Source organism: Bombina bombina, chromosome 12, assembly GCF_027579735.1.
Source record: "Bombina bombina isolate aBomBom1 chromosome 12, aBomBom1.pri, whole genome shotgun sequence".
Lineage (NCBI taxonomy): Eukaryota > Metazoa > Chordata > Amphibia > Anura > Bombinatoridae > Bombina > Bombina bombina.
The window spans coordinates 27,820,132-27,846,237 of record NC_069510.1 but is presented as its reverse complement, the minus strand read 5'-3'; the positions used below and the strand labels follow the sequence as shown (position 1 = coordinate 27,846,237).

The following is a 26,106-nucleotide window of genomic DNA, read 5'->3' as shown; positions in this document are numbered from 1 at the left end:
TATATTTTGTTGCTAATTTCCAATTATATGTATACAATACAAATGTATATATGTTTATATGTCTACATACATATATACACATATAACTACATATGTACACACACATAAATATTTACATACATTTAACCCCTTAATGACCAACGACGTACAGGGTGCGTCCTACAAAAAAAGTCAGTTAGTGACCAAGGAAGTACCCTGTACATCCTCAGGGGTATCAAGCGTTGGAAGCGATCCTGATCGCTTCCAACCGCTTTCAAGGTGTTGCAGGGCCGGCATCCTGTTCCGGTATCTCCATTGTTAGCTTCAGTCGGTGGAAGCTGCCCGGGGGACGGGAGGGGGCGCGTGTACGAGCATCAAATCACAATCTATGAATTTTTTTTTTTTTGTGAAGCACAATTTTCCGGCACATCTGGAATGTTGGGCAAGTGATCTAGGATGGGGGGCAGCTTATTTTTAATTAAAAAAAAAAAAATACACACATTTTTTGGGGGCAAACTGGATACTGGCAGAAAGATGGCGGAAAATAGGTAGAGGGGGAGGGTTAGAGATCTATATGAGGGGATCCAACACTGCACAATATGTTTTCTTTTTTAAATAACAACAACTTTTATTTTAGTACTGGCAGACTTTCTGCTAGTACTTAAGATGGCGGGACAATTGTGGGGTGGGGGAGGGAAGAGAGCTGTTTGGGAGGGATCAGGGGGTGGGATGTGTCAGGTGGGAGGCTGATCTCTACACTAAAGCTAAAATTAACCCTGCAAGCTCCCTACAAGCTACCTAATTAACCCCTTCACTGCTGGGCATAAAACACGTGTGGTGCACAGCGGCATTTAGCAGCCTTCTAATTTCTAAAAATCGACGCCAAAGCCATATATGTCAGCTATTTCTGAACAAAGGGGATCCCAGAGAAGCATTTACAACCATTTGTGCCATAATTGCACAAGCTGTTTGTAAATAATTTCAGTGAGAAACCTAAAATTGTGAAAAATGTAACAATTTTTTTTTAATTTGATCGCATTTGGCGGTGAAATGGTGGTACGCCTCTCTGAGTAGGTGGGTTTTCAAGGAGCGTCTCGGAGCTATACAAGGTTGGAGACAGTCTTATGGAGCGGGTAGAGAGTTCCAGAGGACAGGAGCAGCACGTTCGAAGTCTTGGAGGCGGGAGTGGGACGTAGAGATAACAAGAGTGGAGAGACGTAGGTCAGAGGTTGATCAAAGAGGACGGGATGGGGAATATTTTACGATAAAAGGAAATATACTTGGGAGTTTGTAAGTTACGGTTAATACTTTAAATTGTATTTTGGAGTGTATGGGGAGCCAGTGTAGAGACTGGCAGAGCGGAGCAACTGATGTAGATTGGCGACTTAGGTGGATGAGTCTAGCAGAAGCATTCATAATAGATTGGAGGGAGGAGAGGCTGTATTTTGGATTGGAGGGAGGAGAGGCGGTGTTTTGGAAGGCCATTTAGGAGCAGATTGCAATAATTAAAGCGTGACAAAATGAGTGAATGAATAAGTATTTTTGTAGTTTTTTGAGTAAGGAAGGGACGAATTCTGGAAATCTTGCTTAGGTGTGAACGGCAGGATTTTGTAAGTGCTTGTATATGTGGGTTGAATGTAACCTCTGAGTCTAGTCTGACTCCAAGACAGCGGACCTGGAGTGAGGTGTTGAGAATAGTGTCTCACTCTATTAACAACAATACATTTATTTGGTACAATGGGAGTCCCTGCCCTAAAAGATTTCCATGGGTGTAAGTGCAGACCCTGTTCCAAGGAGCTTGCAATCTAGTGTTACAGTGCATTGCTCACAGAGCTTACAATCTTGTGTTTAAGGAGAACTTACCTCTAGGTAATCAGAGTGTAGAGAAAGCACTTAGCATGTGACATTACACTAGTCCCTCTGAAATCTTCAATCTTCCTGCCACTTCCATAGAGTATTCCAGTCTTCGTTATACTGCTTACCAGATATGAATCAGTCTATGCACATTTTGTAAGGATTTTTCATCCAATGCAAGAAGATTACTGTAATTAAGCATTCTTTACTAGGTTTTTTACAGTATGATGAGCTAGTTTTTTGTTGTTTTTTACGTCGTATATGAAAATGTGAGGATTTTAAAATTTACATTTATACAGTGTGGGTTACATTTTCTATGGGAGGCTTGTCTGTTTATCCAAGTAGTGGTCCTATTATAGATAGCTAGACCATTATGGCACTGACAAAAGTGGTAAGTAGGCAACTTGGGAAATGGAGGCCTGCACTGAAATAAGCATGGGCATAACTGCTAGGGGTTTTCGAGTGATCCAGTTGCTGCTATCATTAATAGATATTCTTTGTGTCCCCATATATAAATAAACATATTTATTGTTGATATGTGCAGAACATGTGACCATTTAATAGTTTTAGGTAGGAACCCTTTTAATATGTCAGTGGCACTGAGAAATCAGGCAAAATCTTGAATCGTATGATATATGGGAAGCCTTATTATTCTATAGTAGTTCTGCTTACATACAAACCCTATACAAAAAGACTGGTGTCTTGAAGGGGAATAATATATTGTAATACTACAAATGTAAAGTGTTTTTTCCACTATAGGCAGGTTGTTTCGCCCTCTTTGGGGCTCTTCAGTATGATGTAGGTGCTATGTTATTGGACTCGAGCATTGATTTTAGGTTTACGGCTATATGCCAGTTTTGCTGATGATTACATTCATTTTTGTAACCTCACTTACAAAGGGTGAAATGAATGCTTGAGCAGAACATCAGCACCAACCATAGACAGCCGGTTTGGCCCGTTTGGGGCTCATCCCTCCATTGTATTAATCTTAGCAAAAAACAAATATACTTATCTGTGCAAAATCGCAACACTTATAATTCAAAATCCATTTCAATATAATGGGCAGCCTTATAGCAAAGAGTGGAATGCTCAAGGACATCAGCATCAACCATAATGTCTTGAGTGAGAAAGAGTCCCAAAGTAGCGAAACAGGCTGCCTATGGTTGATGCTGTGTTATTTAAGCCTCATGCACTTCACAGTTTGCTACACTACTGGTTTAAACTGACAGAAGCATAAGGGGTGCCATATTAAAAATGCATTTTGAATTAGTAATACACTCTGTGGAATAATTTGTATATTCTATCCATTGTATATTTATTCCTTGCTGAACTAAATTAAATGGAGGGTTTATCTCACTCTATTAACAACAATACATTTATTTGGTACAATGGGAGTCCCTGCTCTAAAGGATTTCCATGGGTGTGAGACCCTGTTCCAAGGAGCTTACAATTTAGTGTTTCAGTGCTTTGGTCAAAGAGCTTACAATCTTGTGTTTAAATAGAACTTACCTCTGGGTACTTACAGTGTAGAGAAAGCACTTAGCATGTGACATAACACTAGTCCCTCTGAAATCTTCAATCTTCCTGCCACTGCCATAGAGTATTCCAGTCTTCGTTATACCGCTTGCCAGATATGAATCAGTCTATGCACATCTTGTAAGGATTTTTCACCCAATGCAAGAAGATACGTGCATGACACACTGTACCTTATAATGCAGTATTTTTTTTTCCAGTCTCTAATCTGAGGTATAAAATACAGGACCATCCCATCAAATCTTGTGCTTCTCTAGGACTCTCTGCTTCACAAATCCAACAGTAATACTTGTCCCACGGTGACTGTAGACATTCAAGTTTAGTGTTACAGACATGGTAGTCCTTGTTCCAGGGTGCTGCAGTTCTCAGACAAAATTGTAAACAACTTGCAAGGTGCTTATAACCTAGTAGTATTATTGGTGTCCCTACATCAAGGCATTGCATTGAGGATATAAGTGCAGACATATTAATCATATCATTGTATTCTCTTCGTCAAGATCCTTAACATTATTACATTATACAGATGTGTGCAGTGAGAGTGGTTTTAAGCCATTTCATTTGATTTAATATCAGTTTATTTAAGTTATAGCAGTTTAAGTGTAATTATGCTTTATTGTTGGTTTTATGATTCAAGTTCTAGTGTTACAGGATTATTTGTAATAAGCCTTGAAAATTAGAGAAAGTTTTAAACATACTGAACAAAATTAAAGCTAAATATTTTTATGAAATGGGACAGTACAGGAAAAGTGCAACAGAAATGTGAGAAATGATCTGACCTCACTGTACATGTCTAGGCTCTTGGAGCAGGACCTGTATTTACAATCTAGTGTGGTAATAAGATGTCTTGCTGAAAGAGCTTACAAACTTGTTAACCTAGAAAATCTTACCTTAGATACTTACAGTTTAGTAATATAAAAATCCTTGAAGGACATCTGCCATTAGCGCGAATACTGCAGGCCAGATGCGCATCAGTCTGATTTGAATTTTTTTCAGATTGCCAGCTGTCTTTTCTTCATCCGGGTCAAGCAGAACAAACAGCTGCATCAGATGCTGCACCTTACAGTACAGTGTTTAATGAGGGTCCCAGCACCAGTGAGTTTGCAGCGTGAGTACATCTGCCATTAGGGCGTATACTGCTGGCCAGATGCGCATCAGTATGATCTGAATTTATCTCAGATCGCCCCTTTACTTTTCTTCATCTGGGTCAAGTAGAACAAACAGCTGCATCCTATGCTGCATCTTACAGTACAGTGTTTAATGAGGGTCCCAGCACCAGTGAGTTTGCAACGTGAGGACATCTGCCATTAGGGCGTATACTGCTGGCCAGTTTAATGATGGTCCCAGCACTAGTGTGTTTGCAGCGTATAAATTGCAGACCCATGCCGTGGGGTTTATATTCTAGGCCTTTACTAGAAGTCCTTGCTTTAGAGCATTTGCAGACTAATGATGCAGTAATTCTTACCATCCTTAAAATATGATTTACTGAAAGCTGCAAGTTTTATAAAGATATGTAGAGGAAGCACAGAAAGGCATTGGTGTGTCCTACAGTTGTGGCTATAATACTTATAAGGCTATAATATGTTTAAAATAATTATTTTAAAAATTAAAATATTTATTGAAATTTCTATGTATTTTTAAATACAGGTTTGAAGATCATATTGATCATTATGTACAGTTTGTATGCTATGTTTTGTCTCAGCGTACTGGTGCCCATAGGAAGCTACAAAGTTTAAGCTATTATGTCCTGTATCTATATTATTTTAAAATATATATATATATATATAAATAAATGTGACTAAGTATTATTCAGTTACTGAGTTGGGGTGATCATGGTTACACTACCTGTAGTAATTGGTGTTCATACTTGCAGCTCCCACTGGATGCCATTTGCATTGTGTTGGAGGTAGTCACTGTTCTTCATACCAGCACATATACAGAGCTGTGGTTGTAAAGCAGTAGCTGTATTGTAATGTGCTAGCTGTGAAATAAAAATATTAGATAACTAATATTTACATGTCAGTTATTACTGAAGCTCGGCAGGATCAGTCTGGCAACTCTAGTAAAGTGAGCAGCAGTTATGAGGGTGATGGCTTTGTGTTGTCAGTTGGTTTTGTGACGTAACTGCTGCATCACATAAGCCTCTCCATTAAGGCTGTCACCATGACAACCAGGCATAACAATACCATGACTGTCAGTTTAGCCTTAAAGGGACAGTCTACACCAAAAATGTTCTTATTTAAAAAGATAGATAATCCCTTTATTACCCATTCCCCGTTTTTGTATAACCAACACAGTTATATTAATATACTTTTTACCTCTGTGATTACCTTGTATCTAAGTCTTTGCAGACAGCCTCCTTATCTAAGTGCCTTTGACAGACATGCAGTGTAGTCAATCAGTGAAGACTCCTAAATAACTTCACGGGAGTGAGCACAATGTTATCTATATGACACATGTGAACTAGCACAGTCTAACTGTGAAAAACTTTCAAAATGCTCTGAGCTAGGAGGCGGTTTTCAACTGTTTAGAAATCAGTTTGAGCCTAGCTAGGTTTAGCTTTTCAAAAATACCACCAAGAGAACAAAGCAAATTTGATGATAAAAGTAAATTGGAAAGTTGTTTAAAATTGCATGCTCTATCTGAATCATGAAAGTTTAGTTTTTACTTTACTGTCCTTTTAAGTTATGTTGTTAGTATAGCTTTAACATAAGATGTTTGTTTATGCATAATAAAACTTTGTCATATACTCATCTTTTATTCTGACCCTTTTTTATGTAATTTAGCTCTAATATTTGTACATTGAGTTGGAACTGCATCCTGCTGACTTTTCAGAGCTAACTCTACATCAAATATTTTTCTAATGGGCTTTAATAGATAAATACCAACTGCAAAACAAATCACTTTATACTAACTTAATGGCAATGATTAGCCTTGTTGTCTGCTGACTCAAACTTATTTGGCTCCTCCAAATAAGGCGATTGTTGAGTGCAATTTTTCTTTTGAAAACCAATTGCAGTAAACAGGATTTCATTGTTATAAACAAATGTTTACACTTGGCTGACATGTAATTCTGTAGGACGGTAACAAAAATTACAAGGTGTTTACTGTTTAAGTTCTAACAAAACTCCCATTATAAATCCTGAGTTTCCAGTGCTTATATGTTGGGAATAGATTATTAAAATGCCATGAACTGCTTTGGTCTGGTAATATCTATAGAGCTATGGCTGAGCCTCAGGATCATGTCAAGTGATTACCTCTGGGGTTACGAGCCATACTAATTAGCATATGTAATTGTGCAGTGTAGCTAAGAAACTACAGGTGCTAGGTCTGTCATTATTTAATAGTAGATTCCCCAAATTTAGACGCCTTAATGTCTGTGTCAATTGTATATTGATTATAGTTTATCTGAACAATACAAATAGGGTGTCCAGTAAAATCTGTTCAAAAATACTGGACACTTTAAAGACCCGTGTCAGCTAAATGCATTAAAAATATGGTTTAAAAAGAAGTTACACTGTGCATTTTCTATTATATGTGTTACAGGCAACCATGAGGGTGTTCAGTCATTGCTGGGTGTTTATTTCTGGCAGCCAAGGGGGTCACATCACTACAACATACATGTGTTACTGGCAACCAAGGGGATAAAATGACTGCTTAGTTGTGAAAAATGTGTGGTGGGATCAAGGCTAAGGCATAACGTTGAGCTTTTGTTGGGACATTGTGTGACCCCGTGTCCAGTCACCTATAGGTCATCCAGTATTTTTATGAAGCACAGCTGGCAACTCTATTTGCAGCATGCGTGTAGCAAAAAACAAAGCTCTGTTTTCCTGTAGAGACCTGAGATTGTTCTTAAAAAAATGCTTAAAGGGACACTGAACCCAAATTTTTTCTTTCGTGATTCAGATAGAGCATTCAATTTTAATTTCCTCCTATTATCAATTTTTCTTCGTTCTCTTGCTATTTATTTGAAAAAGAAGGCATCTAAGCTTTTTATTTTTGTTTTTTTTTGTTCAGGACTCTGGACAGCACTTTTTTTTTTATTGGTGGGTGAATTTATCCACCAATCAGCAAGAACAATCCAGGTTGTTCACCAAAAATGGTCCGGCATCTAAACTTAATTCCTGCATTTCAAATAAAGATACCAAGAGAATGAAGAAAATTTGATAATAGGCGTAAATTAGAAAGTTTCTCTCTCAGAATCACGAAAGAAAAAAATTGGGTTCAGTGTCCCTTTAAGGGTAGTTGATGTTGTCTTGTACTCTTAAAGGTACAGGTAACTCAAATTTCTCCAACATTGGTGTGTCCGGTCCACGGCGTCATCCTTACTTGTGGGGATATCTCTTCCCCAACAGGAAATGGCAAAGAGTCCCAGCAAAGCTGGCCATATAGTCCCTCCTAGGCTCCGCCCACCCCAGTCATTCTCTTTGCCGTTGCACAGGCAACATCTCCACGGAGATGGTTAAGAGTTTTTTGGTGTTTAAATGTAGTTTTTATTCTTCTATCAAGTGTTTGTTATTTTAAAATAGTGCTGGTATGTACTATTTACTCTGAAACAGAAAAGGATGAAGATTTCTGTTTGTAAGAGGAAGATGATTTTAGCAGACAGTAACTAAAATCGATTGCTGTTTCCACATAGGACTGTTGAGATGAAGTAACTTCAGTTGGGGGAAACAGTTAGCACACTTTTCTGCTTAAGGTATGACTAGCCATATTTCTAACAAGACTGTGTAATGCTGGAAGGCTGTCATTTCCCCTCATGGGGACCGGTAAGCCATTTTCTTAGTCAAACAAACAGAATAAAGGGCTTAATATGGGCTAAAAAACTGGTAGACATTTTTATGGGCTAAATCGATTGCTTTATTTGGGCATATTATTCAGATTTAGGCTAACAATTGGCATTTATAATCTTGGGGAACGCTTATAAAACGGCAGGCACTGTGTTGGACACCTTTTTCAGTCAGGGGGCCTTTCTAGTTATAGACTGAGCCTCATTTTCGCGCCATTAATGCGCAGTTGTTTTTTGAGAGCAGGGCATGCAGATGCATGTGTGAGGATCTAAAAATCTCTGAAAAAGCTTCTAGAAGGCGTCATTTGGTATCGTATTCCCCTCAGGGCTTGGTTGGGTCTTAGCAAAGACTATAGCTGGGACTGTATAGGGGTTAAATTTAAAAACGGCTCCGGTTCCGTTATTTTAAGGGTTAAAGCTCTGAAATTTGGTGTGCAATACTTTTAAGGCTTTAAGACACTGTGGTGAAATTTTGGTAATTTTTGAACGATTCCTTCATACTTTTTCACATATTCAGTAATAAAGTGTTTTCTGTTTGAAATTTAAAGTGACAGTAACGGTTTTATTTTAAAACGTTTTTTGTGCTTTGTTGACAAGTTTAAGCCTGTTTAACATGTCTGTACCTTCAGATAAGCTATGTTCTATATGTATGAAAGCCAATGTGTCTCCCCATTTAAATGTATGTGATAATTGTGCCATAGCGTCCAAACAAAGTAACGACAGTACTGCCACAGATAATGATATTGCCCAAGATGATTCCTCAAATGAGGGGAGTAAACATGATACTACATCATCTCCTACTGTGTCTACACCAGTTTTGCCCATGCAGGAGGCCCCTAGTACATCTAGTGCGCCAATACTTATTACCATGCAACAATTAACGGCTGTAATGGATAACTCCATAGCAAATCTTTTATCCAAAATGCCTACTTATCAGAGAAAGCGCGATTGCTCTGTTTTAAACACTGAAGAGCAAGAGGGCGCTGATGATAATTGTTCTGTCATACCCTCACACCAATCTGAAGGGGCAATGAGGGAGGTTTTGTCTGATGGAGAAATTTCAGATTCAGGAAAAATTTCTCATCAAGCTGAACCTGATGTTGTGACATTTAAATTTAAATTAGAACATCTCCGCACACTGCTTAAGGAGGTGTTATCTACTCTGGATGATTGTGACAATTTGGTCATTCCAGAGAAATTATGCAAGATGGACAGGTTCCTAGAGGTTCCGGTGCCCCCTGACGCTTTTCCTATACCCAAGCGGGTGGCGGACATAGTAAATAAGGAGTGGGAAAAGCCCGGCATACCTTTTGTTCCCCCCCCTATATTTAAGAAATTATTTCCTATGGTCGACCCCAGAAAGGACTTATGGCAGACAGTCCCCAAGGTCGAGGGGGCAGTTTCTACTCTAAACAAACGCACTACTATTCCTATCGAAGATAGTTGTGCTTTCAAAGATCCTATGGATAAAAAATTGGAAGGTTTGCTTAAAAAGATTTTTGTACAGCAAGGCTACCTTCTACAACCAATTTCATGCATTGTTCCTGTCACTACGGCAGCGTGGTTCTGGTTCGAGGAACTAGAAAAGTCGCTCAGTAGAGAAACTCCATATGAGGAGGTTATGGACAGAGTTCACGCACTTAAACTGGCTAACTCTTTTATTTTAGATGCCGCTTTGCAATTAGCCAGATTAGCGGCGAAAAATTCAGGGTTTGCTATCGTGGCGCGCAGAGCGCTTTGGCTAAAGTCTTGGTCAGCGGATGTGTCATCCAAGACAAAATTGCTTAACATCCCTTTCAAAGGTAAAACTTTATTTGGACCTGATTTGAAAGAGATTATTTCAGACATCACTGGGGGAAAGGGCCACGCCCTTCCACAGGATAGGTCTTTTAAGGCTAAAAATAAGCCTAATTTTCGTCCCTTTCGCAGAAACGGACCAGCCTCTAATTCTGCATCCTCTAAGCAAGAGGGTAATGCCTCACAACCCAAACCAGCCTGGAAACCAATGCAAGGCTGGAACAAGGGTAAGCAGGCCAAGAAGCCTGCCACTGCTAACAAAACAGCATGAAGGAGTAGCCCCCGATCCGGGACCGGATCTGGTGGGGGGCAGACTCTCTCTCTTTGCTCAGGCTTGGGCAAGAGATGTTCAGGATCCTTGGGCGCTAGAAATAGTTTCTCAAGGTTATCTCCTGGAATTCAAGGAACTACCCCCAAGGGGAAGGTTCCACAAGTCTCACTTATCCTCAAACCAAATAAAGAGACAGGCATTCTTACATTGTGTAGAAGACCTGTTAAAGATGGGAGTGATACACCCAGTTCCAATAAAGGAACAAGGAATGGGATTTTATTCCAATCTGTTCGTAGTTCCCAAAAAAGAGGGAACGTTCAGACCAATTTTGGATTTGAAGATCCTAAACAAACGATTCTACCCACCATCCAGGAAAGTCAATTTATGACTACCGTGGATCTAAAGGATGCGTACCTACATATTCCTATCCACAAAGAACATCATCAGTTCCTAAGGTTCGCTTTTCTGGACAAACATTACCAGTTTGTGGCCCTCCCATTCGGATTAGCCACTGCTCCAAGGATTTTCACAAAGGTGCTAGGGTCCCTTCTAGCGGTTCTAAGACCAAGGGGCATTGCAGTAGTACCTTACTTGGACGACATTCTAATACAAGCGTCGTCCCTGTCAAAAGCAAAGGCTCATACGGACATCGTTCTAGCCTTTCTCAGATCTCACGGATGGAAGGTGAACAAAGAAAAAAGTTCTCTGTCCCCGTCAACAAGAGTTCCCTTCTTGGGAACAATAATAGATTCCTTAGAAATGAGGATTTTTCTGACAGAGGTCAGAAAATCAAAACTTCTAAGCTCTTGTCAAGTGCTTCATTCTGTTCCTCGTCCTTCCATAGCGCAGTGCATGGAAGTAGTAGGATTGATGGTTGCAACAATGGACATAGTTCCTTTTGCACGAATTCATCTAAGACCATTACAACTGTGCATGCTCAAACAGTGGAATGGGGATTATACAGACTTGTCTCCAATGATTCAAGTAGATCAAAAGACCAGAGATTCACTCCGTTGGTGGCTGACCCTGGACCATCTGTCCCAGGGAATGAGCTTCCGCAGGCCAGAGTGGGTCATTGTCACGACCGACGCCAGTCTAGTGGGCTGGGGCGCGGTCTGGGAATCCCTGAAAGCTCAGGGTCTATGGTCTCGGGAAGAGTCTCTTCTCCCGATAAACATTCTGGAACTGAGAGCGATATTCAATGCTCTCAGAGCTTGGCCTCAACTAGCAAAGGCCAAATTCATAAGGTTCCAATCAGACAACATGACGACCGTTGCTTATATCAATCATCAGGGGGGAACAAAGAGTTCCCTGGCGATGAAAGAAGTGACCAAAATAATTCAATGGGCGGAGGATCAATCCTGCCACTTGTCTGCGATCCACATCCCAGGAGTGGAAAATTGGGAAGCGGATTTTCTGAGTCGTCAGACATTCCATCCGGGGGAGTGGGAACTCCATCCGGAAATCTTTGCCCAAATAACTCAATTATGGGGCATTCCAGACATGGATCTGATGGCGTCTCGTCAGAACTTCAAGGTTCCTTGCTACGGGTCCAGATCCAGGGATCCCAAGGCGATTCTAGTAGATGCACTAGTAGCACCTTGGACCTTCAACCTAGCTTATGTATTCCCACCGTTTCCTCTCATTCCCAGGCTGGTAGCCAGGATCAATCAGGAGAGGGCCTCGGTGATCTTGATAGCTCCTGCGTGGCCACGCAGGACTTGGTATGCAGACCTGGTGAATATGTCATCGGCTCCACCATGGAAGCTACCTTTGAGACAGGACCTTCTTGTTCAGGGTCCATTCGAACATCCAAATCTGGTCTCCCTCCAACTTGGAAATTGAACACTTGAAATTCTATCAAAGCGTGGGTTTTCAGATTCTGTTATAGATAATCTGGTTCAGGCCAGAAAACCTGTAACTAGAAAAATTTACCATAAAATATGGAAAAAATATATCTGTTGGTGTGAATCCAAAGGATTCCCATGGAATAAGATAAAAATTCCTAAGATTCTCTCCTTTCTACAAGAAGGTTTGGAGAAAGGATTATCTGCAAGTTCTCTAAAGGGACAGATCTCTGCTTTATCTGTCTTACTACACAAAAGACTGGCAGCTGTGCCAGATGTTCAAGCTTTTGTTCAGGCTCTGGTTAGGATCAAGCCTGTTTACAGACCTTTGACTCCTCCCTGGAGTCTAAATCTAGTTCTTTCAGTTCTTCAAGGGGTTCCGTTTGAACCTTTACATTCCATAGATATTAAGTTACTATCTTGGAAAGTTTTGTTTTTAGTTGCAATTTCTTCTGCTAGAAGAGTTTCAGAGTTATCTGCTCTGCAGTGTTCTCCGCCCTATCTGGTGTTCCATGCAGATAAGGTGGTTTTGCGTACTAAGCCTGTTTTTCTTCCTAAAGTTGTTTCTAACAAAAATATTAACCAGGAGATAGTTGTACCTTCTTTGTGTCCGAATCCAGTTTCAAAGAAGGAACGTTTGTTACACAATTTGGACTTTGTCCGTGCTCTAAAGTTCTATTTAGAGGCTACTAAAGATTTCAGACAAACATCTTCCTTGTTTGTTGTTTATTCTGGTAAAAGGAGAGGTCAAAAAGCGACTTCTACCTCTCTTTCCTTTTGGCTTAAAAGTATTATCCGATTGGCTTATGAGACTGCCGGACGGCAACCTCCTGATAGAATCACAGCTCACTCCACTAGGGCTGTGGCTTCCACATGGGTCTTCAAGAACGAGGCTTCTGTTGACCAGATATGTAAGGCAGCGACTTGGTCTTCACTGCACACTTTTGCCAAATTTGACAAATTTGATACTTTTGCTTCTTCGGAGGCTATTTTTGGGAGAAAGGTTTTGCAAGCTGTGGTGCCTTCCGTTTAGGTGACCTGATTTGCTCCCTCCCTTCATCCGTGTCCTAAAGCTTTGGTATTGGTTCCCACAAGTAAGGATGACGCCGTGGACCGGACACACCAATGTTGGAGAAAACAGAATTTATGCTTACCTGATAAATTACTTTCTCCAACGGTGTGTCCGGTCCACGGCCCGCCCTGGTTTTTTAATCAGGTCTGATGAATTATTTTCTCTAACTACAGTCACCACGGTACCATATGGTTTCTCCTATATATATTTCCTCCTGTCCGTCGGTCGAATGACTGGGGTGGGCGGAGCCTAGGAGGGACTATATGGCCAGCTTTGCTGGGACTCTTTGCCATTTCCTGTTGGGGAAGAGAATATCCCACAAGTAAGGATGACGCCGTGGACCGGACACACCGTTGGAGAAAGTAATTTATCAGGTAAGCATAAATTCTGTTTTTTTCTTTCATGAGAACATGCGTTCACGTGGTTTCAATAATGGGATCGGGTCAGCAGGTAAGTGCCTATGACGCTAGGCACGCCCTTCAACCCGAGATCCCAGTTAGCAAGCCGTTATGGCTTCAGTACAGCCATACAGCTAGAACATTCCATGCTGTCCATTAGGCGCTAAAGCCCAGTACAGTTAGGACGTTCTATACCGTCCTAACGGCGGGAAGGGATTAAACAACTTTCCAATTTACTTCTATTATCTAATTTGCTTCATTCTCTTGATATCCTTTGTTGTAAAGCATATCTAAATAGGCTCAGTAGCTGCTGATTGGTGGCTGCACATAGATGCCTCTTGTGATTGGCTCACCCATGTGCATTGCTATTTCTTCAACAAAGGATATCTGAGGAATTAATCAAATACATCAATAGAAGTATATTGGAATTGGAAAACATAATACAAATATTAGAGCTTCATCAGCTACAAGTACTGTATCTAACAATAAAAAAAGAAGTAGAAGAGATCATGAAAGAAAAAAATTGGGCTTCCTATCCCTTTGAACCCAAGGTCTGTATGGAGTCTAGCAATGTGTTCATTTGTCCTTCATGATTTCCAATTCTCATCCTAACCATATGAAATGGTTTTTAAAATTGTATTCTGTGTCAGAATCGCAAAATAAACATGTTGGGTATCATATCCCTTTAAATTGACCCCGTCTTGACCTTTTTATATGTTCATTTTTTTTATAGATTGAAAATGGAGTTCTCCTTCCTTCTCTGCAATCTGCTTTGCCATTCTTGGATCTGCACAGTATCCCCAGGCTGGAATTTCATCAAACCGTCTTTGATGAGCTGCGGGAGAAGTTACTGGACAGAGTGTCCGTTATCGCCTCAGAAGGAAAGGATGAGCAAAGGTGAAAATAAAAATTCAACCGAATAGTTTTGTTTCCCTAATTATAGCACTATAATTTTTTTAGGGCATTTTGGCAGAATTTAAACTGCAGTATCAACATAGACCATTTTAACCCCTTAATGACCACAATGTACCCTGTATGTCACTGGTCGTTAAGGGATTTTTCAGGACATAATAGCACAAGTCTAGCAAGAACACACTATTAATGCCCTCCCTCCAGCAGGCTTTGTGGAATAGAGCAGTCTCAACGCTGGTGGCAAGACCGCGCTATAAAACAATCACGTGCCAAAAAAAGGCCAGCGACATACAGGGTACGTCGCTGGTCCTTAAGGGGTTAAAATCAATTCAAAGCAATTTTGTATTCAAAAACATTATCAATAGCAAAGAGCACCATTTATATAGATTAACCCTTTGAGTGCTAAGCACTTTCCCACCTGGGTGCTAATATTTTCTAAGGTGGTGTTGTTGTTTTTTGTTTTTTTTACAGACCCCCAATACTTACACTGTTGGAAAGGTTAGGCGATTACCTTTCCAACAGTGGGTCTTGGGGGTCTGTAGCTGCTTAGATGCCTGAGATACAGGCTTCTAAGCAGCATGCCCCCTCCTCCTATACTTAACATTAAGTATAAATAAAGTTGTGCGGTGACGTCATCACGTCATTGGGCCTGACGTCACCGCGCATAACGTAAATCCCTGGCGATGCCTGTCACTCTACAGGCACGATCGCCGAGGTAGGAGCAGTTAGGAGCCCCCAGATCTCCCTCAAGATGGGAGAGTGCTCATGACGGCTCTGAGCCGTCATTAGCACCAGATTGAGAAACTCTGTGACTGCTCAGTTATCATTAGCACTCAAAGGGTTAAAGGGACACTGAACCCAAAATTTTTTCTTTCATGATTCAGATAGAGCAGGCAATTTTAAGCAACTTTCTAATTTACTCATATTATCAGTTTTTCTTCATTCTCTTGGTATCTTCATTTGAAAAAGCAGGAATGTAAAGCTTAGGAGCCGGTACATTTTTGGTTCAGGACCCTGGATAGCACTTGCTGATTGGTGGCTACATTTTGATAGGAGTAAATTAGAAAGTTGCTTAAAATTGCATGCTCTATCTGAATCATGAAAGAAACAATTTGGATTCAGTGTCCCTTTAACTTTTGCTTGGAAAGTATAGAAAATGCTTTTTTAATTAAAGGGACATGAAAATCACAATTTATACAATTTTAGGAAACTTTTTAAATGTACTTCTTTTATCAAACTCACTTTGGTCTCTTGGTATTGTTTGTTTAAAACTTTACCTATGTATCCTCAAGAGCAGCAATGCACTACAGTGGCTACATACATTTGCCTCTTGTCGTTGGCTTACCTCCAAGTACGGCCATTGCTGCTTTGGAGCTGACTTTAACTATGTGTTTAACCCATATTCAATTTAATTGAAACAGCTATTTGCAAGAAATTCTGCAAAAAAATGCATTAGTAAAGCGTCATAGCTATTTTTTCTGTTTTTATATTACTTTACATGCCGTTTACTCGTATGGAAATGACTCCTGTCTTTTCAGGTACACCAAACTGGAGGAGCTGTTGGAAAAGTGTTTTGCATTGGTGAAAATGCCCTCGATACAGCCTGTTGTGATGTGCGTGATGAAGCATCTGCCCAAAGTAAGTCTCTCCTTTCTTTACATGTTGCAAATACGCTGAAGTCCGTCATTATACGCCTCAGTCAGCATAGAGTTAATGCAGAAGACTGTTTGATTTCTTAGGGTGTTAAAGGGACAGTGAACCCAATTTTTTTCTTTCGGGATTCAGATAGAGCATGACATTTTAAGCAACTTTCTAATTTACTCCTATTATCAAATGTTCTTTATTCTCTTGGTATCTTTATTTGAAATGCAAGAATGTAAGTTTAGATGCCGGCCCATTTTTTGTGAACAACCTGATTTGTCCTTGCTGATTGGTGGATAAATTCATCCATCAATAAAAAAGTGCTCTCCAGAGTTCTGAACCAAGAAAAAAGCTTAGATGCCTTCTTTTTCAAATAAAGATAGCAAGAGAACGAAGAAAAATTGATAATAGGAGTAAATTAGAAAGTTGCTTAAAATTGCTGCTCTACCTGAATCACAAAAGAAAAAATTTGGGTTCAGTGTCCCTTTAATCTATCCCATCTCCTGAGTTTTAAACTTCATAGAAGTATGTATGTGTATATATATAATGTGTTTAAAGGAACACTAAAGTCAATATTAAACTTTCAGGATTCAGATAGAGAATGTAGTTTTAAAAGACTTTACAGTCTTGATACAGTCTTTTTATATGTACACATTTTAAGGCACCAGCTTCTACTGAGCATGTGCAAGCGTCGTGAATGGCTGATGGCTGTCACATGAAACGGGGCCAGCAAATTAAAGTGCATTTTGAAATTTGTCAGAGAACAATCTACTCATTTAAATTTCAGATGGAATGCTATTGAATTATTTTTATTATGCACTTGTTGATTATATAATTTACTGTATTTAAATGGTCATAAAAAATAATCTGTTAAAGCATGTAATTTTACAATGATCGACCCTGCACTAGTATGTGTTAAACCCCCGCAAAGGGATTAAACACAGAGTAGAAGTACTGCTCAGGATCTGCAGACTACTGATGGTCCCGAGCTGAAATTGTTGCTGATCCAATCATCATCCCTAGTTACAGATCTGAGTTGTGCGTCTAGCACTTCTGATTGGATCAGTGGCGGTTTCTGCTCACAACCTGCAGTGCTCTGAGGCTCCTGTAGTGTAGGGTTGATAGTCGTAAAATGACATGCTCTAACAGATTCGTTTTCAACTATTGTGGCCCTTTAATGGTCCTTTAACATTACAATTGTAACATTTAATTTTTCTGGCCATGGAAAAAAATGATCTTATGTTTGGAAAATTTAGATTTATATTGCACTACAGACAGCCTTTATTTCTGCTAAATACTTCAAACTTGTCCAGCTGATTCACCCCTTTGCAACAGTAGTTGTGATAATCTTTTCATGTGAACCGATGTGACAAATAAGGAGGATAAAACACTATTGAAAGCCATTCTTGTGTTCCAGCATAACTAGTAAGATACGTGCACTTCAGACCACACACACATCTTATTCTTAAAGTGACATGAAACCCAAAAATGTGAGCAAATGACAATCAGTGTGTGTATATGTAAGTGTGTATGTGTATATATATATATATATAGCTAGCGCCTAGGTTCTTTGTGGCTCCTGAGCTTACCTAGATAAACCTTTCAGCAAAGGATAACAAGAGAAGGAAGCAAATTCAATAATAGAAACAAATTATAAAGTTGTTTAAAAATGGTATGCTCTGTCTAAATCATGAATGTCTAATTATGACTTTACTGTCCCTTTAATACATACAGGATGCATAATAAAGAAACTTTTGATTTCATGCGTTGTAATAAAAATGAATATTCGTTCCTTTTTATATCAAAACCCAAATTCCTCTCTGGTTGACAGGTGCCGGAAAAGAAGCTGAAGTTGGTTATGGCAGATAAGGAGCTTTACAAAGCTTGTGCGGTGGAGGTAAAGCGGCAGATTTGGCAAGATAACCAGGCGCTGTTTGGTGATGAGGTTTCGCCTTTGCTGAAGCAGTACATACTAGAGAAGGACAACATCCTGTTAAGCAGTGATCTCTCAGTTCTTCACAATTTCTTCAGCCTATCCCCCAAAACCAGACGACAGGGTGAGGTAAGCTGTGAGTATTTTACAGACTAATATAAAGGGAATGCTAAAGCCTTATCCTTCAGGAATATTAAATGAGACGCTAAAGTCGCAATTACATTTTCATTAGTCAGAAGGAGAATACAATTTTTATATGCACGCTTTCTTGCACCAGCTGCTACTGAGCATGTGCAGGAGTGTACGTGTTTTGTGATTGGCTGATGGCTGTCACATGGTACAGAATGAGGGATAATGAAATTAACTTTGAAATTTGCCAGAAAAAAAAAATATCTACTGCTCATTTGAAATTCAAAGTAACGGCTATTACATTGTCTTGTTATTATGCATTTCTACTGTATTTAATGGTCCTTTTAATGTTTTGTGCATTCAGCCTTCAGTGGGCAATGGCTGGCTGACATCAAGTTTAAAATGAAGCTTATACAGTTCTGCTAATTTCTAGTCTTGTCACAATCAACTGATTAAAATTTTAGTTACCACTGGTGAGAGCTCACTCTGGCCTGACTTTTTATTTCTCCAAGGAGGGGGTCCTAACATGCGCCTGTAAATGACCACCTGGCCTAATGTAAGTTGAAAAAAAGACAACTATGAATTGTTTGACCCGTACCCTCAACTCAATTGATAAACATCACAAATATATGTTTATTCTAACAAGTTAAATACAGAGCGTAGGCAGAGAGAGGTTTTGATAACTTTACTCTACAGAGGAGTTATAAATAAAAACTCTTATACACATCTAACATAGAGTTTTGTTGGTTGCCATAATAATGTATCTAAGTATATTTATTTGAACGGGCCATTTTAAGTTGAATACTTAAAGGGACAGTCTAGTTCAAAATAAAGTTCATGATTCAGATAGGGCATGTCATTTTAAACAATTTTCCAAATTTACTTTTATTACAAATTTTGCTTTGTTCCTTTGGTATTCTTAGTTGAAAGCTAAACCTAGGAGGTTCATATTCTAATTTCTAAGCCCTTGTAGGCCACCTTTTAGCTTAAGGCATTTTGACAGTTTTTCACCACTAGAGGGTGTTAGTTCATGTGTGTCATATAGATAACACTGTGCTCCTGCACATGGAGTTCTTAGGAGCCAGCACCGATTGGCTAAAATGCAAGTCTGTAAAAATAACTGAAATAAGGGGCAGTCTGCAGAGTCTTAAATACAAGATAATCACAGAGTTAAAAAGTATATTTATATAACCGTGTTGGGTATGCAAAACTACGGAATGGGTAATAAAGAGATTATCTTTTAAAACAATAAATATTCTGGTGTAGACTGTCCCTTTAATCTACAACATAATGCACAGTGATTTCTTGATCAGTACAGGAACTCTCTTATATTTGTCACTGGCTACAACAAAGGTGATAAGATAAACATATTTAAGAATCTTTTCAAGAAATATATCCCAGGTTTACAAAACAGTACAAATGATGCTAACAAAATGACATTTTTGAATTGTTTTAAAATATTATTTTCTATGCAGATTATAAAATGAAATGAATGTCCCTTCTAAAGGAGCATTAAACAGCCTCTAATCATGGCTTCCTCCATTTTAGAGCCTAAGTTACACTGCAGGTATCTGAAGTAGAGTTACTGCACATGTGCAAACAAGTCAGCACTGGAATGCAGTAAAAACTAGATTTCAACATGGCGGCTCTTACGACAAGAGGGAGGCAGGGAATGACCTCAGTGCTATGCTTATAGAATATATTTAGTGTTTGTTCTTTAGCATTTCTTGCTGATAAGGCAATATCTTTTTTTTAACCTGGGTCTTGATAGTTACTGACAAAGAGACATATTATATTGCAGCTGTAAGTTTATAGTAACAGCAGAAAAGCTTTATGTAGATGATGTTGCAGCTGGAATGTACCACAAATCTGTGCACTTTTGTCCTGATCTGGCACAAAACATTATTTATTTTTTAATTCACACAGTTTCCTTTTCCCCCATTAGGTAGTGCAGAAACTAACTCAAATGATCGGGAAGAATGTGAAGTTGTACGACATGGTCCTCCAGTTCCTGCGCACTCTCTTCCTGAGAACTCGCAATGTGCATTATTGTACCCTGCGTGCCGAGCTGCTTATGTCTCTCCATGACCTAGATATTAGTGAAATCTGCACTGTTGATCCTTGTCACAAGGTGAGCAATATTCTGTAAAGCTGCTAATCTTGTGCTCAGAAGTGAGAAAGGGCATTCACTACTCTGTGTATGAAAGGTTGTAAAGGGTAGGTAAAGGCTATCGGCAAATCCATGTGTGTGCACAGCTAAGTCTAAACTGTCCTTGTTTATTGATAGTAACTAGTAACGAATACAAAAAACCAAAAGATTAGGGAATTGAATGTGATTTAAAACTGAATACCACAAATTGCAAAGTTATGAATTTAGGATTCTGAAACCCAAAGGTTAATTACAGACTCACTGGCACTTTACAGAAAGTAACAAATACTTTACAGAACTGAGGAATTGTTTCAGATAATGGGAAATTTGGTAAAAAAATGTGGTAGGGCAGTAGGTGAAGTTATTTTAGTATTATTTGTATATGATAAGGTATTAGCAGATCTAGTAAGATTCTTATGATACTTATGTGTCCCTAGTTAAAGGGACACTAAACCCAATTTTTTTTCTTTCATGATTCAGATAGAGCATGCAGTTTTAAGCAACTTTCTAATTTACTCCTATTATCAATTTTTCTTTGTTCTCATGCTATCTTGATTTGAAAAAGCAGTACTGTAAGCTTTAGAGCTGGACCATTTTTTGTTCAGCACCCGGGTAGCACTTGCTGATTTGTGGCTAAATGTAGCAAACCAATCAGCAAGATATACTAAGGTGCTGAACTAAAAATGGGCCGGCTCCTAACCTTTTATTACTGCTTTTTCAAATCAAGATACCATGAGAACAAAGAAAAATTGATAATAGGAGTAAATTAGAAAGTTGCTTAAAAATGCCTGCACTATCTGAATCATGAAAGAAAAATATGTGGGGTTAGTATCCCTTTAACAATTTATATATTTGGAGCTAAAAACTTCCTATTATAGACAAACACATACAAAAGAAACATTCAAATGCATGTCACAAAATAAATCCTTTATGGACCGTTGCCTTCACATTGACACTTGCCACAAACATCCAGATAGAATACGTGCCCTAAAGTTTCCTAGCTCCATAGAAGATTATCCTCATCCGTAAATCTTGAAAGTTCTAAGCATCACGGACTACAAATAATCAAACTATAGATGACCAGAAACTGAGCCCAAAATGTCATTCCCTAGACTGGGAACTTTCTCAAGACTGATAAAATACTCATTAAATCTATGTTCCATAATCATTCCGATGTGTGATTAATCCAACCTAGTTCCTTCATTCACCTCTTTGGAATAATTGTACCACTACAAATAAAAACATATTCCTAAAGAAGGAAGCCTCCTGTTTTACTGAGGAACCTTCTGAAGTACTTTGAAAGCAATGGTACTGTGAGGTTTACGTGGATTTACTGTCTGCCATACATTTTTAAAGCAGGGTTCGGACATTTTATTATGTTGATTTATTTTATATACAGTAATTTGTTTAAAACTGCTAGCTCTGATTTTTCTTTCAATATAAGTAAATTACACCAATTTAATTATCATCTTAGGTGACAAATTGCAGTTGTGTATAGGAAGAGATATACATATTTATCAACTGTATCCAGCTCCAAACGTTCTGAAACTAAGTTACTTACCTCAAGACCTTTGAGTCCCGGATCTCCTTTTGGACCTCTTAGCCCTGCAACTTTCTAATTTACTCCTAGTATTACTTATTGTTTGTTCTTTTGCTATCTTTATTTAAAAAGCAGGAATATAAAGCTTAGGATCCAGCCTTTTTTAGGTTCAGCACCCTGGATAGCGCTTGCTTATTGGTGGCTACATTTAGCAAACCAATAAGCAAGCATAGCCCAGGTTGTGAACCAAAAATGGGCCGGCTTCTAAGCTTTACATTTCTGCTTTTTAAATAAAGATAGCAAGAGAATGAAGAAAATTGATAAGAGTAAATTAGAAAGTGTCTTAAAACTGCTGCTCTATCTGAATCATTAAAGAAAAAATTTGGATTTAGTGTCCCTTTAATGGGACACTCAAATCAAAATAAACTTTAATGATTCAGATAGAGCAGCAATTTAAAGGCACTTTCCAATTTACTTTCATTATCAAATTTTGCACAGTCTTTTTATATTTACACTTTCTGGGGAACAACATCCTACTGAGCATGTGCACAAGCTCAAAGCGTATACTAGTGTGTGATTGGCTGATGTCTGTCACATGATACAAGGGGTCCTTAAAATAGGGGGGGTTACAGATTTTTTTTTTTTTTACTGCTTATTTGATATATACAGAGTAGGTGTTAAATCATTGCCTTTTTATTATGCACTTGTTAATTATACAATTGTAGTGCATTGAGTGGTCTTAAATTGTGTGTTTTACTCTAAAGACCGTATCTCCAGAAGAATATAAATGAAGTAGAATCTGTTCACTAGACGGCGACTAAATTGATATTGTAGTTTACAAATATCAGGAAAGACTTCATGGCTTTAATACACATAGCTTAGAGAAGGGAGAGAGTGGCTATGATAGAAACCTTCAGGTATATTAAGACATTTCAAGATGAAAACCAAAGTATTTTTTATTTTAAAGAGGAACACCAGAACCAAGGGATCATGATGTTGAGTTGATGGGTAGTAAATGAGGAGTAATTTACAGAAAGGGTGGCTGATTCATGGAAGAGACTTCCTGTAGAGGTGGTAAAGTTAAATAATATAAGGGAGTTCAAGAAGCTTTAACTTCAGATGGAAATATGAGCACAGTTGATGGCTCTACTGTTTTTAATCTGCTGTTGAAATCTGTATTGCTATGTTGTGTCCACAGGTTTGAATAAAGTAGGTTTAATCAGCATGGGAACAACTAATTAAAATAAAAGTATAATGGTTAAAATACAAATAATTTAGTACAGTGCCCCGTTAATTTTAAAGTGAGAGGCATTTGCTAGACACGTGTTGGGTATAAGGAATTTGCTAGACACGTGGTATAAGGCATTTGCCAGACGCGTGTTGGGTATAAGGCATTTGCCAGACGCGTGTTGGGTATAAGGCATTTGCCAGACGCGTGTTGGGTATAAGGCTTTTGCCAGACACGTGTTGGGTATAAGGCTTTTGCGAGACGCGTGTTGGGTATAAGGCTTTTGCGAGACGCGTGTTGGGTATAAGGCATTTGCCAGACACGTGTTGGGTATAAGGCATTTGCCAGACACGTGTTGGGTATAAGGCATTTGCCAGACACGTGTTGGGTATAAGGCATTTGCCAGATGCGTGTTGGGTATAAGGCAGACAGATTTGAATCACTTTCCTTTAACAATACTTTGTTTTTTTTAAACAACATAGTTTACCTGGTGTCTGGACGCCTGTATCCGGGAAAAATTTGTGGATGCCAAGAGAGCTCGAGAACTGCAGGGCTTTCTGGATGGTGTGAAGAAGGGCCAGGAACAGGTTCTTGGGTGAGGACCTACACAGTTGAATGTACTTGCCGTTTTATTTCTTTCATTTTTAGTAAACTGTAATTTTCTCATTTGCTGCAGGGACTTGTCAATGATTCTCTGTGACCCTTTTGCTATCAACACTTTAGCATTAAGTACCATCCGAAATCTTCAGGAGCTTATCAGCCAAGAGTCCTTGCCAAGAGTAGGTACCATGAGTGGGTTCTGTAGCACAAGTCACTTTTCAACAGAAGGTGGAGTTTAGGGACCTTACTGCTGAGCCCTGCTACAAAGTGCCATGTGGCAAGATGACCTTTACATGCTTATACAAATAATTTAAGCCATTGTTTATGGTGTGTGTCTAAAAAAAATGACAGCACAGGATAAATTGTGTTTTCTCTTGTAAGATGTATCGAGTCCATGGATTCATCCATACTTGTGGGATACTCTCCTTCCCTACAGGAAGTGGCAAAGAGAGCACCCACAGCAGAGCTGTCTATATAGCTCCTCCCTTAGCTCCGTCCCCCAGTCATTCTCTTTGCCTGCTTAACTGCTAGGAAGGGTAAAGTGAGTGTGGTGACAAAAATGTTAGTTTTTATTTTCTCAAGCAAAAGTTTGTTATTTTAAATGGTACCGGTGTGTACTATTTACTCTCTGGCAGAAAAGGGATGAAGATTTCTGCAAGGAGGATGATGATCTTAGCATTTTGTAACTAAGATCCTCTGCTGTTCTCACAAGGGCTGAAGAGTACAGGAAAACTTCAGTTGGGGGAACAGTTTGCAGGCTAAACTGCATTAAGGTATGTTCAGTCTATTTTTTTCTAGACAGACTGTGTTATTTCTAGAAAAGGCTGGCAATAATCCCCATGAGGGAAAGGTAAGCTGTATTCAGTAAAAGAGGAATCCAAGCTTGCATAAAGGGCTCATAGTTACTGGTGACACTAATAAGAAAAAACGTTTTGGTTTAATTACAAATATAACGTTTTTTGAGGGACTTTAAAGGGGTCTTTGTGGCTTGTTTAAGGGTTATTAACCCACATGGCTAGTTTAAGAAACACTCTGTGGTGTTTCTTTTAGGCCCCATAACATCGAGTGAGGTGGGAGGGGCCTGCACAGTTTATTTACCTCAGAAGCATCCAGCTACTTCTCCAGAGATTCCTGCTGTATTTGAGGGCTGTAAAGAGTTTTTTTTCCCCACAAATCGTTCCTAAAGGGCAGGTAGGCGCCACAGCAGAGCTGTGGCAAGGTGCTGAACGTTATTTTACAGGTTTTTAAGTTTTTTCAATCCGGTTTTTACATTAAGGGGTTAATTGTTTATTTGCATAGTGGTGCAAAGTTACTAAGGCTTTATGATGCTACTGTACAAATTTTGTTTTGTTTACTGCTTTTTTACACTGTTTTGCAGAGTTTGTGCAGCTTTTTTTCTCTTAAAGGCACAGTACCGTTTTTGTTTAAAGTGTTATTTACTTTGATTAAAGTGTTTTCCAAGCTTGTTTGTTTCATTACTAGCCTGTTTAACATGTCTGACACCAAGGAAAATCCTTGTTCTATGTGTTTAGAAGCCATTGTGGAACCCCCTCTTAGAATGTGTACCACTTGCACTGATATGTCTATAAATTATAAAGAGCATATTTTAGAACTTAAAAATATTGCAAAAGATGATTCTCAATTAGAAGGAAATGAGGGTTTAGCATCTAGCTCTCCCCAAGTGTCACAAACAGTTACGCCCGCACAAGTGACGCCAAGTACCTCTAATGCGTAAAATTCGTTTACTTTACAAGACATGGCCATAGTTATGAATAAAACCCTCACAGAGGTTTTCTCTAAACTGCCTGGTTTACAAGGAAAGCGTGACAGCTCTGGGTTAAGAACAAATGCTGAGCCGTCTGACGCTTTAGTAGCCGTATCCGATATACCCTCACAATGTTCTGAAGTAGGGGTAAGGGATTTGTTATCTGAGGGAGAGATTTATGATTCAGGAAAGACGCTCCCTCATACAGATTCTGATATGATGGCCTTTAAATTTAAGCTTGAACACCTCCGCTTATTGCTCAAGGAGGTATTAGCTACTCTAGACGATTGTGACCCTATAGTGGTCCCAGAGAAATTGTGTAAAATGGACAGATACTTAGAGGTTCCTGTTTACACTGATGTTTTTCCAGTCCCTAAGAGGATTGTGACTATTGTTACTAAGGAGTGGGATAGACCAGGTATTCCGTTCGCTCCCCCTCCTGTTTTTAAGAAAATGTTTCCCATATCTGACACCATACAGGACTCGTGGCAGACTGTTCCTAAGGTGGAGGGAGCTATTTCTACTCTTGCTAAGCGTACAACTATACCTATAGAAGACAGTTGTGCTTTCAAAGATCCTATGGATAAAAAATTAGAGGGTCTCCTAAAGAAAATTTTTGTTCATCAAGGTTTTCTTCTCCAACCTATTGCATGCATTGTTCCTGTAACTGCT

At 39.1% G+C, this 26,106-nt stretch overlaps 1 protein-coding gene across 1 annotated transcript in view; it reads left to right on the top strand.

Moving 5' to 3' along the window:
* The window catches only part of NELFB (negative elongation factor complex member B), a 42,728-nt gene that overhangs the window by 6,347 nt on the left and 10,275 nt on the right, over nucleotides 1-26,106 (top strand). Inside the window, exons 2-7 of the mRNA XM_053696212.1 lie at nucleotides 14,271-14,434; nucleotides 15,988-16,087; nucleotides 17,922-18,152; nucleotides 20,098-20,283; nucleotides 23,552-23,664; nucleotides 23,746-23,848. Coding sequence (XP_053552187.1) covers nucleotides 14,271-14,434; nucleotides 15,988-16,087; nucleotides 17,922-18,152; nucleotides 20,098-20,283; nucleotides 23,552-23,664; nucleotides 23,746-23,848 — 897 coding nt within the window. The remainder of the gene's footprint in view (nucleotides 1-14,270; nucleotides 14,435-15,987; nucleotides 16,088-17,921; nucleotides 18,153-20,097; nucleotides 20,284-23,551; nucleotides 23,665-23,745; nucleotides 23,849-26,106) is intronic.